Source organism: Synchiropus splendidus, chromosome 10 (assembly GCF_027744825.2).
Source record: "Synchiropus splendidus isolate RoL2022-P1 chromosome 10, RoL_Sspl_1.0, whole genome shotgun sequence".
Classification (NCBI taxonomy): Eukaryota; Metazoa; Chordata; class Actinopteri; order Syngnathiformes; family Callionymidae; genus Synchiropus; species Synchiropus splendidus.
Genome location: NC_071343.1, coordinates 21,870,876 through 21,885,365, shown reverse-complemented (window position 1 = coordinate 21,885,365; position 14,490 = coordinate 21,870,876). Strand labels below are relative to the sequence as shown.

Sequence of the window (14,490 nt, the reverse complement as noted above, 5' to 3'; positions counted from 1 at the left end):
TCTCCTGGACCCCAGCGCTTGTTGTTCTGCCCTCCATTCCTACTCGACATGTGCTGCAATTCCCTTAACTCCATGCAGGTCAATGACTGTCATAGACACAATCTCTGTGCTTCACTTTCATTATTAAGTCCTTCACCACAGAGCTGAGATTTGGAGCAAGTGGACGTGTCTTCTTCATTTTACTCCAGTAAACAAGGGATGTTTTAGCAAACAAAAATCTCTTTTATGCGTAACAAGTATGATTTAATATGTTCTGCTATATCACTCAAGTGCTCAAAAAATGTCAATTATCACACAAAACTAATACAGCATAACCCAGGCTTAGACTAGTTAGCTTTAGATAACTAGGTAGCTTTTCAAGAAAAGTCCTACACATAGACAGTAATTCAAGCTGCAATATAGCACAGAAAACTAAAGTTACATTGACCCTCCCACAGACACATGACACACACATTTTCGGGGGCAGTACCTTGAGCCAGAAGGAGCAGACGAAAATCTTGTTATTGCTGTAGTCACTGAAATACACAGCTTTAACATGTCTGTTTCAACAGTTCTCCATCTGAAACTTTCAAGGTCATCTGTTCACATTAGCACCGCTAGTGTACACAGGGTGCGCCACTACGTCAGTCATCAAAGTAATGTTTTAAGCAGTATTTTTCATCAGTGAATAGAAGCTGTAACCTGCCAAAGCTTTGACTCTGAAGGTCTGCTGAACTACACTGGCAGGGCAACTAGATCTTATCCTGCCAAAATAAAACCCCACTTCCTCTGACATGTTGTGGAAGAAGTGAAGAGAGACACTGCATAATAATGAGAATGAGAGGAGGAACTGTTGACAATAAATTCTTACATTTTCATGGAAGAAATTCAGATTCTCAAGACTTTGCAGGACTTGACACCACCAACAGGAACCCATCTCACCCACTTCCTGCGTCCCTAATGATCTTTTGAGCAAAAGCCTGTCTTTTATTCCCAACATGAGACAGTAGAAATGCTTTCTTGTCTGTGGTCAGTTAGTCACCTTGCTTTCCTCTTACATTGGTCTGTAAATTATGTGAGTAAATTTGTATAACCTTCCTGAATCGTCTTAATATAGAGTGAGCGGTTTCCATATACAATATATTTAGTCATGTTCGAGTTTTTCTTGTCTTCATTTCAGTGTCTGATATCTTTTCTCACCTTGGCTGGTGCAACAATGACTTCCCATCCGACTACAAACAAATGTTCTTATCTTACATTCACAGCCGGTGGTCTTCTCCTTTCTTCCTTTTATCTCACCGTGATGCTCTTGGTGAGATGCCATGAAAGTTTCCAAACAGTATTGGGGGAAAAAAAAAGAAAAACATTTCTTCTCCAAGAGGAAAAGTTGAAATTACATATTCTTCCTCCTGTTTTGTGAACTAAAACAGTTTCATTTTATAAATTAATACATATAATCTAATGTATTTTAATTGTGCCTCATACAGGTTTTGGCATGTAGCAAAAATACATTTTTTTAAAGTTGCGTCACGTTTCCTCCATGTAATAACCTCATCAAGACAAACTAATTCATATAGTCCTTCATTACAATGAGTGCACACCCTTAACTTTCATTTATTCTCACTTTGTCAACAGGATCAGTAAAACTAACAATCAGAGCATGGAATCTTTTTTCATCCGCTGTGGTGGAGGTGGAGCACATTGGCTGTAATTGGACGATGAACGACATGAATGACTTTTTCTCCAGTTATTTGGTAAGATTGTAGTTTTTTTCTCTCTCTCTTATCTTTGACCTTCCTGTGACTGTTTATATTTCTTAGTCAGAACAGCACACCAGAGTCAAGCGACAGGTCATGGACGTCTTTGCTCAACCTTCAAATGAAGTGTTCAACAAAAACCACGAAATAACACTTTCACTGGACGCAGCATATCACAGAAAGCCTGACAGAACATACAGATGGTCCTGCGGTGAGTACATCAACAACTTTGTCATTGTGCGCCACACTTCTTCATACCACAGCTCATTGACAGCAATAATACAGACAAATGTTTGCAGCCCTTGGACATTTTTTTATTCCACTGCAGCAACACTCTAGTAGGCAAAGTGTCCTTACATTGGTACCGTTTTTAAATGTGAATAAATGAACAAAGCCACCAGATTTCAATGAAGCGTATCAATATAGTTTAACCATAACGTGTCTTCATTTACAGATCCCTGTAAATGTGAGGGACCGTGGGAAACGGAGAGTCACGTGATCACACGCGAGTGCCTGCCCCGGCCCTTTCACTACTTCATGTATTATTTGAACGAGTACAAGGATGACCTTTTGGAGCATTCAGAGCCCATATGTGTCACGCTCACACCCCCGGTTGTCTTGCCCGTAAAGTACGTGACATTGTTGGAATTGTGACGCTTAAATTGCAGTGGTTAAATGCATTTTCATCAATTAATTGGATTCTCATCTGGTACTGATATTTCTCATCATCGTCTCTTCCAACATGTGATTGATGCTGTTGTTGTCCCGCAGTCTTACTTGTGTGGAGGGTTGTGACGGCAAAACTATCACTCTGGCTAACATCACGATGACCTGTGAGAGTGACTGCCCCGAAGTCACCTGGTATATTGAAGACCCAAGAGACGTGAATGATTGGAATGTTCGTATGACAGCTCTGAAATAACACAGTATAGGGGATGTAGTATCTGAACTTCATCTTCTACCCTTCCCAGACTACAACACGACCATGTCATGAAGAGAATAACACCAGGCCTCTAATAGATGGTCAGGCAGGAGGCAGCGAGTACCTTGTGAATGAGGAAAGTCTTGCCTGGGCCCAGAGTGAAAACCAGGATATTGTTGTGGTGGTCACTACAGGTATGTGAAGACTTGTCTTTTTGCTCCTCCTCATCCACACTATGCTGGCCATTGCACATAGCAGATGAGTTGCATTACAGCGCAGTACGATTGACAATGGCAGTAGGTAGTAGCAAGTCAAGTATAGAGTCGATGTTTTTCTGCAAGGCTGTGTGTCTTAAGCTGAGCTCACGGTCATCGCTGAATCATAAAGTTCTTTAAATCTTTCACTCGGCTCGGCAAATATTGGGTGGAAAAAAGTTGTAATATAATTTGAATGAAGATTTATTGGCAAGGTTTGCGGCAACATCTGAACCGTCTAATGGCGCCTCTAGGTGAAAATATTGAGGAGCTGAAGTCAGTGAAGTGGTGGTGATGTTTTTTACTCCATTCCTTTCCAATGGGGAAAAGTTGGGTCAGGGAATCAGGAGTCAACCTCACTGATGCAGGTCATGGTGAGGAACTCAAGTGTAAAAAATGTGTAAAAGCATAAGAAGACAAATGATCGAGGCTAATAATGGACCTTTTTTTTTCTCCCAAAGATGAGGATGAACCGCGTTATAAAAAATTAACTATTGAGCAACCATCGTCCTCCTCCTCATCCAAATCCAAGTCAGCTAAATCATCATCTAAATCATCATCCAAATCCAAGTCACCTAAATCATCATCTAAATCATCATCCAAATCCAAGTCACCTAAATCATCATCTAAATCATCATCCAAATCCAAGTCACCTAAATCATCATCTAAATCATCATCCAAATCCAAGTCACCTAAATCATCATCCAAATCGTCATCTAAGTCATCATCCAAATCGTCATCTAAGTCATCGTCGGGTTCATCATCTAAGTCATCGTCGGGTTCATCATCTAAGTCATCGTCCGGTTCATCATCTAAGTCATCGTCGGGTTCATCATCTAAGTCATCGTCGGGTTCATCATCTAAGTCATCGTCGGGTTCATCCTCTAAGTCATCGTCCGGTTCATCATCTACATCGTCCGAATCATTACAATCTTCAAATTCATCTGGCTCCTCCAAATCCTCATCTGAAGACAACGCAAACAACGGTCAAAATAGTGGAACTCCAACAACATCAAAGCCTAAAGTTACGTCTACAGCTGGCCTTCCACCTGTACCTAGACTGTCATCTCCACCTGCTTCTGCAGGCACACCTGTACCTAGGCCTACACCAGATTCTTCACCTGGCCCTCCATCTGCACCTGGAACCCCATCTCCACCAGCTCCTGCAGGCACACCTGCACAGGAATCTACACCTGTGCCCCCATCTGCACCTGGAACCCCATCTCCACCAGCTCCTGCAGGCACACCTGCACAGGAATCTACACCTGTGCCCCCATCTGCACCTGGAACCCCATCTCCACCAGCTCCTGCAGGCACACCTGCACAGGAATCTACACCTGTGCCCCCATCTGCACCTGGAACCCCATCTCCACCAGCTCCTGCAGGCACACCTGCACAGGAATCTACACCTGTGCCCCCATCTGCACCTGGAACCCCATCTCCACCAGCTGCTTCAGACACACCTGCACAGGAATCTACACCTGCTCACCCATCTGCATTTACCCCAGCAGCCACACCAGTATCCCCGCTGTCACCTGCCCCTACACCTACATCCCAAATCACGAGTCCTACACCACCAGCCTCAACCCCCACAAGTCCTGGCACCCTTGTGTGCAGTGCATATCCTATGGTTGGGAGTGTACTGGAGCCTTTCAGCATCAACTGCGAGACTGCAGCACCCTGTCCCGACTGTCAGTATTGTGTTAGGATCAAAGGTACGTACAGAAAACTCATCATCATCACATGACAACAACAAAAAATGGGAAACTTGCTTCAGTTTCTGATTTGTGTACCAGATGAACGGCAACGCTGTAGTTCCGACCATAACTTGCAAAACATTTACCTTCCTGTGGGTAACAGGATCGACGACTACAACCTCGTCATCACAGTTACAGCAAAAGTTCACTGTTTCGAAGTGAAAACTACGATCACTCCACAGGTTTGAGTTGCTGACATTTTAGGAACATCTTGAAAAAAGCGTCCCTTGCTGCTATTAACGCCTTTCTCCTGCTGCAGGTGACAGACTCAAGCCTGTGTGTTCAAAAACTCAAAGAGACTGTGGAGCACTTGGACGAATTATGGCATCAAGGTGTGCTGCCAGATGACACTGCAGCTCGACTCCTGTTCATTGCAGCAAATATGTTGAATGACAAGATGGATGCCGAAAATAAACCAGACAGAGAGGAGGTATGTTTTTTTTTGTTTTTTGTGGTATTAGTGTTAGGCGTTATACAAATATTAATCTGTAACGTTAGGAAGAAGAACCGTTACTTTTATATAAAGTTAAAGTTGCAACATAAAGAGTAAATGAGTTTTAAGAAATATGCGATCCTTATACTTGCAGCTACAGTCAACATTCTCAAGAAATCGGTGTGTTTTTTGGCACCAGAAGTGTCTCTCCATCAGCATGTATGTATAATTAAAAGTCCTTTGCAGGACAAATATTTTCTGCGCTAAATATACCTAGTAGTTTTGTGGTCGACGGTCAGAACTGTTAAACTAACGGTGGATGAAATGTCACTGATGGAATCACAAGTTTTTGCAGATAAAATTTGCAATATTTTGTCAGTAGCCCTCACATGTATCTTGTCAAACAACTGTACTGAAACGTACTTCCGGTGCCAACGCGTGCACCCATCACTGTTTTCAAACTCTGAATGGCTCAATACGTGATGAGGCTTTCCAAAAGACCCTGCTACCATGGGTACAGTGAATTAAGTTTGTTGCTGCACTCAGGATGGATGCTATCAGTCCACTGAATGGTCCATTTCCACAGGAAAATCACCCATTCACAATGTATGTCAGCAGACTCCCACCATGCCTTCGAGACTGTGATCATTCCTTTATATGAGTGAAGCACTCCTGAATTCACAGATAATGTATATATTATCGACTAGTACACACCATCTTGGTCGTCAGCTGCTATAGTAGTCATAGTTAATTCTTTGCATCATGCTAACTCTTAACATAAGCTTAAAAAGGCAATGCATTTGATGCAAAACTATAGGTGAGTGACAATCCATTTCAAAAAAGGAAAAAAAAAACACTTGGTCACGATAATGAGTCAGCAGGAAACTGAGTATAATGATTCAACAGTTTTGCAGACAACAACGATTTATTTGCATCTGGTCGTTTCAACAGCTTCGGGAGCAGATCTTAGACTTCATTGCTGATATCATCACAAAAACTCCAAGCTGGACTCCTGAGGAAGTCACTGCGATTGCCAAGGCACTTAATCCTGTTGTGCAGCGAGCAGATGAACTCAGCACTGAAGCGCAGGTAATGTCAGAGCACAATGGAATATATAACAAACAGATGCTGATATAATTCCACAAGGTGAACTCTGTTCAGATTCAACATTTTCTGCCATTTTTTTTTTTTAAATTAAATCTTCACAGGAAGATGCTGCCTTGGCATTGAAAACTCTGAGCTTGTTTTTACTTCAAACGACTGGAAACAAAGACGAAGAATTTAAGAGCCAAATGCAAATTGCAGCTGGGACCCTGGTGGAAGTTGCTAGCAACATGACAGAATTCCCCCCAAGTGTGAGCGATTCTGCGATGCTCTGAAATAGGGATTTTATTTTGTTTTTCAGTTTGATGAGGCTCAAGCTAAGTTGACTTTTTTTTTTCATTTCAAGTACATGATGACTTGATGGTGTTTATGTATGACTTCTGATATAACTCCTACATTTTCTTTATAGAATGTCTCAGTATGATTAAAATACTTTTTCATTTTCCAGAAACATGTCACTGAGACCCTCTTTGATGCGTTGAACAACACCCAGAATGCATTACTGGGGTTGAACGAGTTGGATGGTTGGCCCCTAGTCATCAAGAAAGGTCACATCTGTATGTTGGTCAATAGGTAAGTTTGAGGTACAAATCACAAGAATACACTGAAAACGTGTTGATGAACAGCGCTTGGATAAGGAAAAACAGTGAAACAGACAGTTTTTTAATGGGTCATATTCTGCAAGGCAACAGCTATAGCAACAGTTGACACTGAAGCAGACCTTGCTTCCTTTGATTTCTGCGTGTTATTTAAATGTTTGCTTCAGATTCCCTCCAACTTCAAACACACAGACAGAGGCACTCATTAGAGAGACAGTCCAACTGGCTGTCACAACAGGAAAATATCCTTTTGTACTTTTACATTGACAAACGGATTGGCATGGGTTTCAGCACATGCAAAGGTCTGATATACGGTAGTGGGGAATGATTTGCTTCAGGAAAATCTCTCAACATGACAGGAAAGATGCGGTCGGGCACAGAAGACTTAGTTGCACAGCTGTCAACCAAAATATCTCAGACAGAAAAAATGCTGTGCTTATTATTTAAACTGCCCTCGTCTTTTATGCTGAGCTCACACAGTCAACACACAAATCAACGCAAGGAGCTGAGGAATGTTTCAGTGAAAAACAAAAGCAGTGCTCTTCAAACATTCAAGTCCAGCCATACAAGCACATGCAGGTTAATCAGGTGTCGGCTGAAACTAGCAGCACCAGACTGACTTCAGATGGATGGTTTAACCAAAGGTGCTTGCCTGGTTGGAACAAAAAACCTTCACCCCCCCTGGCCCTTTGAGGACCGGTTTGAAGGACCTCGACCTAAAGGATCAGTGTACAGCTGTCTTTCAGTGACTCCGAGCTCATACTGTACTTCATATCGATCAAGGCTTTTCTGTGTGGTTCAGGCTTGCAAAGATGCTACCTGGTTTGCCCACTTTGGAAATTCAGTTTTTGTTTTTTTTTCACAGATGTTTGTGATGATTTTTATTCATTTGGATAATGCCCTTAAGCTCTAAAATGGTTAATGACAAGCTATTCGGTTCAATGGACACAGTTGATTCACACTGACATTAATATTGCTGTTATCCATGAATTTTAATAGAAATATTATGTTCCGTGTGTGTGTGTGTGTGTGTGTGTGCACTGTTGGTGGTTCTGATGTGCATTATTCATCAAATTATCCAACACAAAAGGCTTGAAATGGAATTATTTATCCCCAACAGAGTGAAGGCAGGTGAGCTAGAAAAACTATCGGCAGATCTTCTTGACAATTCCTGCGCTAGGTTCTCTCTCCCGGACCTGCCCAACATCGCCCCCGATGGAGAAGCGGTCAACATAAAAGTAAGAGCTCTAATCTAAACTCGGCCAGCCTGTAATCATAGCTATTATTTTTCATCTGAAGTTGTTGTTTGCATATGTATAAGGCGCCATTTACACATAAGGGGCTAAATCCATTTCTGCTTCGTGTCGGATTCAGTCTTCATTTACACAGTGCCGGTGCTGTTTCCATCTGAATCCGACACCTTTTGAAAAAGGGGTGCAGAGTGGGAACTTTTGGTGACGATGGCGGCTTTGATGCTGTGCTAACTCTCCGCAGAAAACGGTGCCAGAGCCACAGAGTTTGTGCCTGTCACTGATCCTCCTGTGGCTGCACAGCATTCACCCTACTGTTCAGGATACAAGCCATAAAACTGAGACTGTAAACAGAGTGCTGATACTCCTCTAGGAAGGGCTCTTTTTCACGAATGCAGTTTTTACATAACATTTGTATTTGAAACCTAACTTTCATTTGCATTACAATAGCACGTGCTTTTGAATTTATTTATTTAATAAACACACAGAAAGTCAAAACAAGCATGTAAGAAAACTTGCGTCGCTGGTACCTCACTCGTTGCTGAACATTTGAAGTTCTAGTGATGAAATCTGTGTTTGCCGAGGTGCTGACAGTGACACATCCGGGGAGTCTGTTGATTTCCTCTTTCACCGGGGCTTGTATAGACCCAGTCTGCATAGGTGCTTGATTTTAGACACCTGTGTCCATGGAAATGATCATAACATCTGAGTTCCACTACTTGGATGGGTGAGCAACTGCTTTTGGCAGCCTGTTCTCACTGGTGCAGGAGGCAAACGTTGGCCCCGTACAAGTAGGGGATGAGCAGACTTAATCTTTCACAGTGTCTCGCTAGTTGCTGGAGTTCTTCTACCAGTTGGGGGTGGGTGAGAGACTAATGGGTCCGAAGTGGAGAGCAGGTCCATCACCAAGCTGCTCCCCATTATGAACAAGCCTCATCACCCACTCCTCTATTCAGTCGAGAAACAATGGCGTAAGGTCTGCATTAGACTGTTAAAGGCTGCACTATAAAAATAAGAGTCCCTTTCTTCCTCATGCCGTCCATCTCTACAGCAACGCTCTGTGAGTGCTTTGTAGTGCGGCACTGTCACTCTTGCATGCTGTGCTGCTTATAATTGCCTTGTTTGCTTGCTTATTTATTTGATCACATGTGTGTCGCTGTTTCCCTGTAATTTCCATTCTTCAATAAGGTCGGTCTGTCTGTGCGTACAGTACTTAAGTCTAACTTGACGTTCAAAGTAATGCGTTATTCTGTTTCTCAGGTCCTCAGTTTCAGCAAAAATGTTTTCTCCTGGAACAAGAGAGGCAACATCAGTGGCGTGATTGGATCCCTGACAATGACAACAAAGAATGGAACGGTTCTTCCTCTGAGGGACTTAAAGGAAGATATTGAGGTGAGGCATTGAGTCTTGCCAAACCTAATTGGTTGCCTTTTGTAGACGTCCAAATAAATGTCTCTCATGTATTGTGCCAGAATCAGTGGGGGCTAAATCCCTTACAGTGGCTTTGTTTAATGAGCTTGTTTCCTTGGGCTTGTACACCATCACTATGACACCAGACATCATCAGTAGACTCGGGAGGAGATGGAGGCAGCACAGTGACTTCCATCATCTCCACTGCAGAATTACACGGCAAAGACGGAACGTTTGTGTAATGGTCTGATGTGTGTTGACGTGTGACATGTGTGTACGTGTTGGGGCTGTATGATTTAAAATGGGAGGAATGCATTAGTGGGGCCCCTAATATAATAATGAATATAAATGTAAAATGCTGCTCACTTTTCAAGATTCGCTTGCCAAGGCTGCTTGGTGAACCGGCAAACGTCACTGTGTTGGATCTGCGAAACTTCAGCACAACGATCATCAACATTCCCCTGAAAGACTCCTCACTGGTGATTAAGGTTCGCCTGGCATTTTCATTTTATTCTCTTCATTTGATCTGATTTAACTGACACACACAGATTCATTCATGATTATCTATAGCAAGTATGATGGCTTTATTGCTTTACGCATGACAGAGCACTTCCTCTTGGGGAATGTTGACACATTGACAGACAAATGTCAAAGAGTAGTGCAGCAATTTTAGACAAACAGACCCTCACCGGTCATCTCCTGAGTGATTTGTGGCGTGTCGTGACGTGAATGAATTCTAAAGAGAATCTTCAAAAAAGGTGTCACCTTCAATGCCAAATTGTGTATTTAAAAAGCAAGTACCAAGGCCACCACATACCACCAAATGAAAATATAGACAGTATGCAAACAAGACTGTCAGCAACTGGGCTTCTCTTTCTTGCTTCTTGATAAAGATTGTGCCCTCGGAGGATCCTCTGCCATTGAAGCTCTACCTTGGCTATTCGACCTACCCAACCGAGCAAAAACATTTAGCAGTTACGCTGATGCCTCATCAAGGACGCACAATCGGTAATGTCATCATCTGCACCAGTAAATGGAAATATCCAGGCAACTAGAAAGTATTTCTGAGTCAGTTATTTCTTCTGGATGTGTTGCAGAAGAGAAATACAGCTGGCTGCTGCAGCCCAAGGACTTAAAGGGCAAGGCAGGTACCTACTACCTGTTAGTGCGGCCAATCGTCGGACCAGGAATCAAGTACATTACAGGCAATTTATCCATCAGCACCTTTGGTGCGTCCTGCAAATTTTGGAATGAATCACTATTGGATTGGGATGATTATGGATGCAGGGTGAGAACGCAGATTCACGTTTTCCGTTTCACCCCAAATAATTGGGACCTTCCATTTCCAAGGTTGGTCAGGAGACGTCACATGAGGTCGTCCAGTGTTTTTGCAATCACTTGACAGTCTTCGGAAGTTCTTTCTTCGTCACCCCAAACCTTGTGGATCCCTCGCGCACTGCAGAGTTGTTTGGAACTTTTGGTGAAAACCCAGTGGTTGTTTGTTTCGTCGGGGCGCTCTTTCTGGCCTATCTGTTGCTGCTTGCATGGGCCAGATGGAAAGACGTTCGAGACAAAGCCAAGGTAGAATGGAATTTAAATCTCTCGAGACGTGACTGATCTATTCCTGTTTTCTTTCGTTCTTTTTTTTAATCAACCTTTACTCATACATCTCATAAATGTACATCAGTCTCTAGTCATGTGACCAAATGTCCAGTTCTTAAGAGCTCTAAAGTGCAACAAACTGATTTTAAACTGATTTCAGAATATAATTCAATAAATTAAAAAGATAAATACTTTTTTAAATTAAGTGGCTGTTTTTGTTTCTTTTGTTTGTTAGTTTTTATGTTGTTGTTGTTTTTTATCTGACTTGGATTATTTTATGACCTCTGAAATACAGCTTTGTTTAGTCATCACGGGTAGGCATGTGTTCCTTCACTGAAATTACTAACATGAAATATTTTCATTTTAACTCGTCATTGTAGGTGAAAGTGACAGTTCTGGATGACAACAACCCCATGGATGAGTATCGCTACCTGTTGTGTGTCAGCACCGGCCTTCGGAGAGGAGCCTCGACTTCATCTTTGGTGAGTTTTCGAGTCTTAAAGACTCATAAATTGAGTATGTAACTTATCATACATTTCTTTGTTTTCTTTTCTTTTTTTGAAACAGTCTAGCAGTACTCAAGACTGGTTCAAATAGGAAGAAGCGTCATTTTTTTTTTTAGTTCTAGCATGGAACAGTATATGCATCTGACCAAACTGCAGAAGACAAGTTTTGCCTTTGTTAGCAGGAAAAAAGACTGCCAGAGGGTGGTATGAAAGGAATAGGTTGATCAGGATAAGATAGAGCACAAGCATCCCCACTCATCTCAGTCGTTGAAGTTGCTTAGTCACAGAAAGAAGCCATCAGAAAAACAGGGGGAAGACAGAGACAGTGATCATAGCAGACCAAATCACCGGTGAAATGTCCTGTATGAAGAAAAGGTTTGACATGATGTATGAAACTCAAAAACAAGCGGATGCAATGAACGAAATGAAGGAATAGATTGATAAAATGTCAGACTTTACTTAAATGAAGAAAGTAATAATAATTAAGATGACGAGCAGTGGACCAAATTAAACAAACCAGACTGAAGCTATGTCCAATATCATTCATCTTCATCATTCATTCATTTTATTCCCTACTGGAGTCGTGAAGGAATGGACCTGGAGAGAGGCGGGGCCAGCCTATCACAGGGCATGTATAGATTCAAACATCACTGTTATGGGCCATTTAGAGTCACCATTTCTCCTCTGTGTGTTTTTGTACTGGGGGAGGAAACCCAGGGATGTACAGGGTGAATATACAAACTCCTCACCGAAAGATGAAGGTTCGCTCCAACCAGAGAGTTGTCTAACCTGACCTGTGACCTTCTGCTTCTTCAGCACTCAGAAATAAATCAGATGGTTATTCACTCAACAAAGCAAACCAGCCGACCACCTGACAAGGAAAACTGCGACTCATCACAATGATGGACCAGGAAGAGTAGATGAAAGTCGGGGGAAGCTTGCCTGGCAAAATATATGACCACACTGGGGCCTCAATGGATCACAATTGTTCATGAAATACCAATGAAAAAAGAAAACAAACAAGTGGCAATTAAAAGATACCGGAAATGTCATAACTGCGAATCATGTCTTTAAGAAGTGAATGGACTAATGTAACAAACTGGCGACATAGCACCAAGGAGTATAACTGGAACAAAATCCAGACAGACATTTCACATTCATTGGTTCAGTCATATTACACCTGTCATGTTACTAGTGCTGTCTATCTTCCATACTCAATTTAAGAAACCACAGCACTTTGGAATAAAAATAACTAGTTTGTTAGATTAATATTGTAACTACGGGGCAGATATTGATTTAAAATTTCATCTTTATTCTGTTCTCTTTCAATCCTAAAAGGTCATTGATACTGGAGGCCTGTTTGAATGCAGTAAAGAGGGACTGTGAAAATATCCCAGATAACTTTGCTTCTTCATGGACCATTCAAATGAGAATAAATTGCCTTTTTTTTTTAACACTTAACTCTACGATTCATGCGGCCTAAGTGAATAACTCTTGCCACACAGTTCCTGCTCATTGTGTGGAAGCTGTTGTCATCTTTAATTGCAGCAGAAGCGTTCAATTCACGTCCAGTCACGAAAACACCTGAGTGTGGACTTGTTAACAAAGCTGAAAACACTGGTGACTGATAGAATGAACTCATGGTTGTGGATAGATGTGACTTGGCTCATGACTGATTTCCTGACTATAAAGAGTCTCCTTCTGCCTTTGAGCTAAGCAATTTTACACGGTTGGAATTATGAGACACAGGGGTGGTTCATGCATGTCTTGGTGTTTTCTGATGTGTAATATTGCAACCTGCCAACTGTTGACATTTGGATAAGGAGTTAAGCTTAATACTGGAACTGAATGAGCAAACAATACAGTAAGTGAAGACAGAAAGAATCTTGAATCAGTATTTGCCAGCACAGACACACATATATTGACTGCCATGAGTTTAAAATTCCTTAGCTGAGAAACTTCATCACAGGGTTGTGATTAGATTCGATGGAACATTATAGAAGTGACATATTTAAAAATAAAAACGGCTGATGTGGTTTCCATTTCATTTTGGTTTTACAGTATCATGCTCCCTGGCACAGAAATGAATTAGAAAATGACTCACTTACTTACTGTGTTTGTGACAAATAACATTCCTCCTGTTCAACGTTTCTAATAACCTCCCTTCACCTTCCAGGTGACTGTCTGCCTGTTGGGCTCCCAGGGAAGCAGCGAGCCTCACCACCTGGCCAATACAAAGCTCAGACTGTTTGGCAGAGGGATGGTGGATATGTTTTTGCTCACCACTCCATTCTCCCTTGGAGACTTGCAGGCCATCAGACTGTGGCACAACAACTCAGGAAAACATCCAGCCTGGTAAGAAGATTTTGTGACTTGAATAGAAGTAGTTCAAATAATGACACACATACATGATTGTTTCACCTCAGTCATACTTTGAAATGCTAACTACTGTTGTAAAGTATGACTGAGATAAAAAAAAAAAAGACTGTGTCGAGACCAGCGCATACAGGTCAAGCCAGAGACCAAACTGAATACCAGAACAACTAACAAGTTTGTTCAAATGATAGCATTGCAGTTCTTGATTTATGAATCAGTGAGACACAAAGTGTGTGTCTACACGACTAATAGGCTCATGCTTTTCAATTCTGCATTCTGTTTAGTCTCTATCTTGATCTTGGTCTTTGTATTCGCTGATCTCAACACGGCCTTCACTGCGACACTAACTATCTAACGTGGTTATCTGAGAATCTTCGTCACTGTATATTTGCAGGTATGTGTGTCAAGTAGTGGTTCAAGATCTGCAGACTCAGCAGAAGTGGAATTTTTTGTGCAACAGCTGGTTGGCCGTTGACATGGATGACTGTTGTCTGGATAAAGTCTTCCCGGTTTCAACAGACGCTGACTTGAAGAAGTTCAG

At 41.9% G+C, this 14,490-nt stretch overlaps 1 protein-coding gene across 1 annotated transcript in view; it reads left to right on the top strand.

The window, feature by feature from the left end:
- The window catches only part of LOC128766306 (polycystic kidney disease protein 1-like 2), a 35,256-nt gene that overhangs the window by 5,355 nt on the left and 15,411 nt on the right, over positions 1 to 14,490 (top strand). Inside the window, exons 10-29 of the mRNA XM_053877827.1 lie at positions 1,615 to 1,733; positions 1,800 to 1,947; positions 2,191 to 2,365; positions 2,508 to 2,634; positions 2,708 to 2,852; positions 3,374 to 4,627; positions 4,709 to 4,851; positions 4,929 to 5,099; positions 6,054 to 6,191; positions 6,311 to 6,457; positions 6,655 to 6,779; positions 7,926 to 8,043; positions 9,316 to 9,447; positions 9,840 to 9,953; positions 10,359 to 10,473; positions 10,563 to 10,753; positions 10,816 to 11,046; positions 11,448 to 11,549; positions 13,750 to 13,928; positions 14,344 to 14,490. Of these exons, the coding sequence (XP_053733802.1) occupies positions 1,615 to 1,733; positions 1,800 to 1,947; positions 2,191 to 2,365; positions 2,508 to 2,634; positions 2,708 to 2,852; positions 3,374 to 4,627; positions 4,709 to 4,851; positions 4,929 to 5,099; positions 6,054 to 6,191; positions 6,311 to 6,457; positions 6,655 to 6,779; positions 7,926 to 8,043; positions 9,316 to 9,447; positions 9,840 to 9,953; positions 10,359 to 10,473; positions 10,563 to 10,753; positions 10,816 to 11,046; positions 11,448 to 11,549; positions 13,750 to 13,928; positions 14,344 to 14,490 (4,021 nt within the window). The remainder of the gene's footprint in view (positions 1 to 1,614; positions 1,734 to 1,799; positions 1,948 to 2,190; positions 2,366 to 2,507; positions 2,635 to 2,707; positions 2,853 to 3,373; positions 4,628 to 4,708; positions 4,852 to 4,928; positions 5,100 to 6,053; positions 6,192 to 6,310; positions 6,458 to 6,654; positions 6,780 to 7,925; positions 8,044 to 9,315; positions 9,448 to 9,839; positions 9,954 to 10,358; positions 10,474 to 10,562; positions 10,754 to 10,815; positions 11,047 to 11,447; positions 11,550 to 13,749; positions 13,929 to 14,343) is intronic.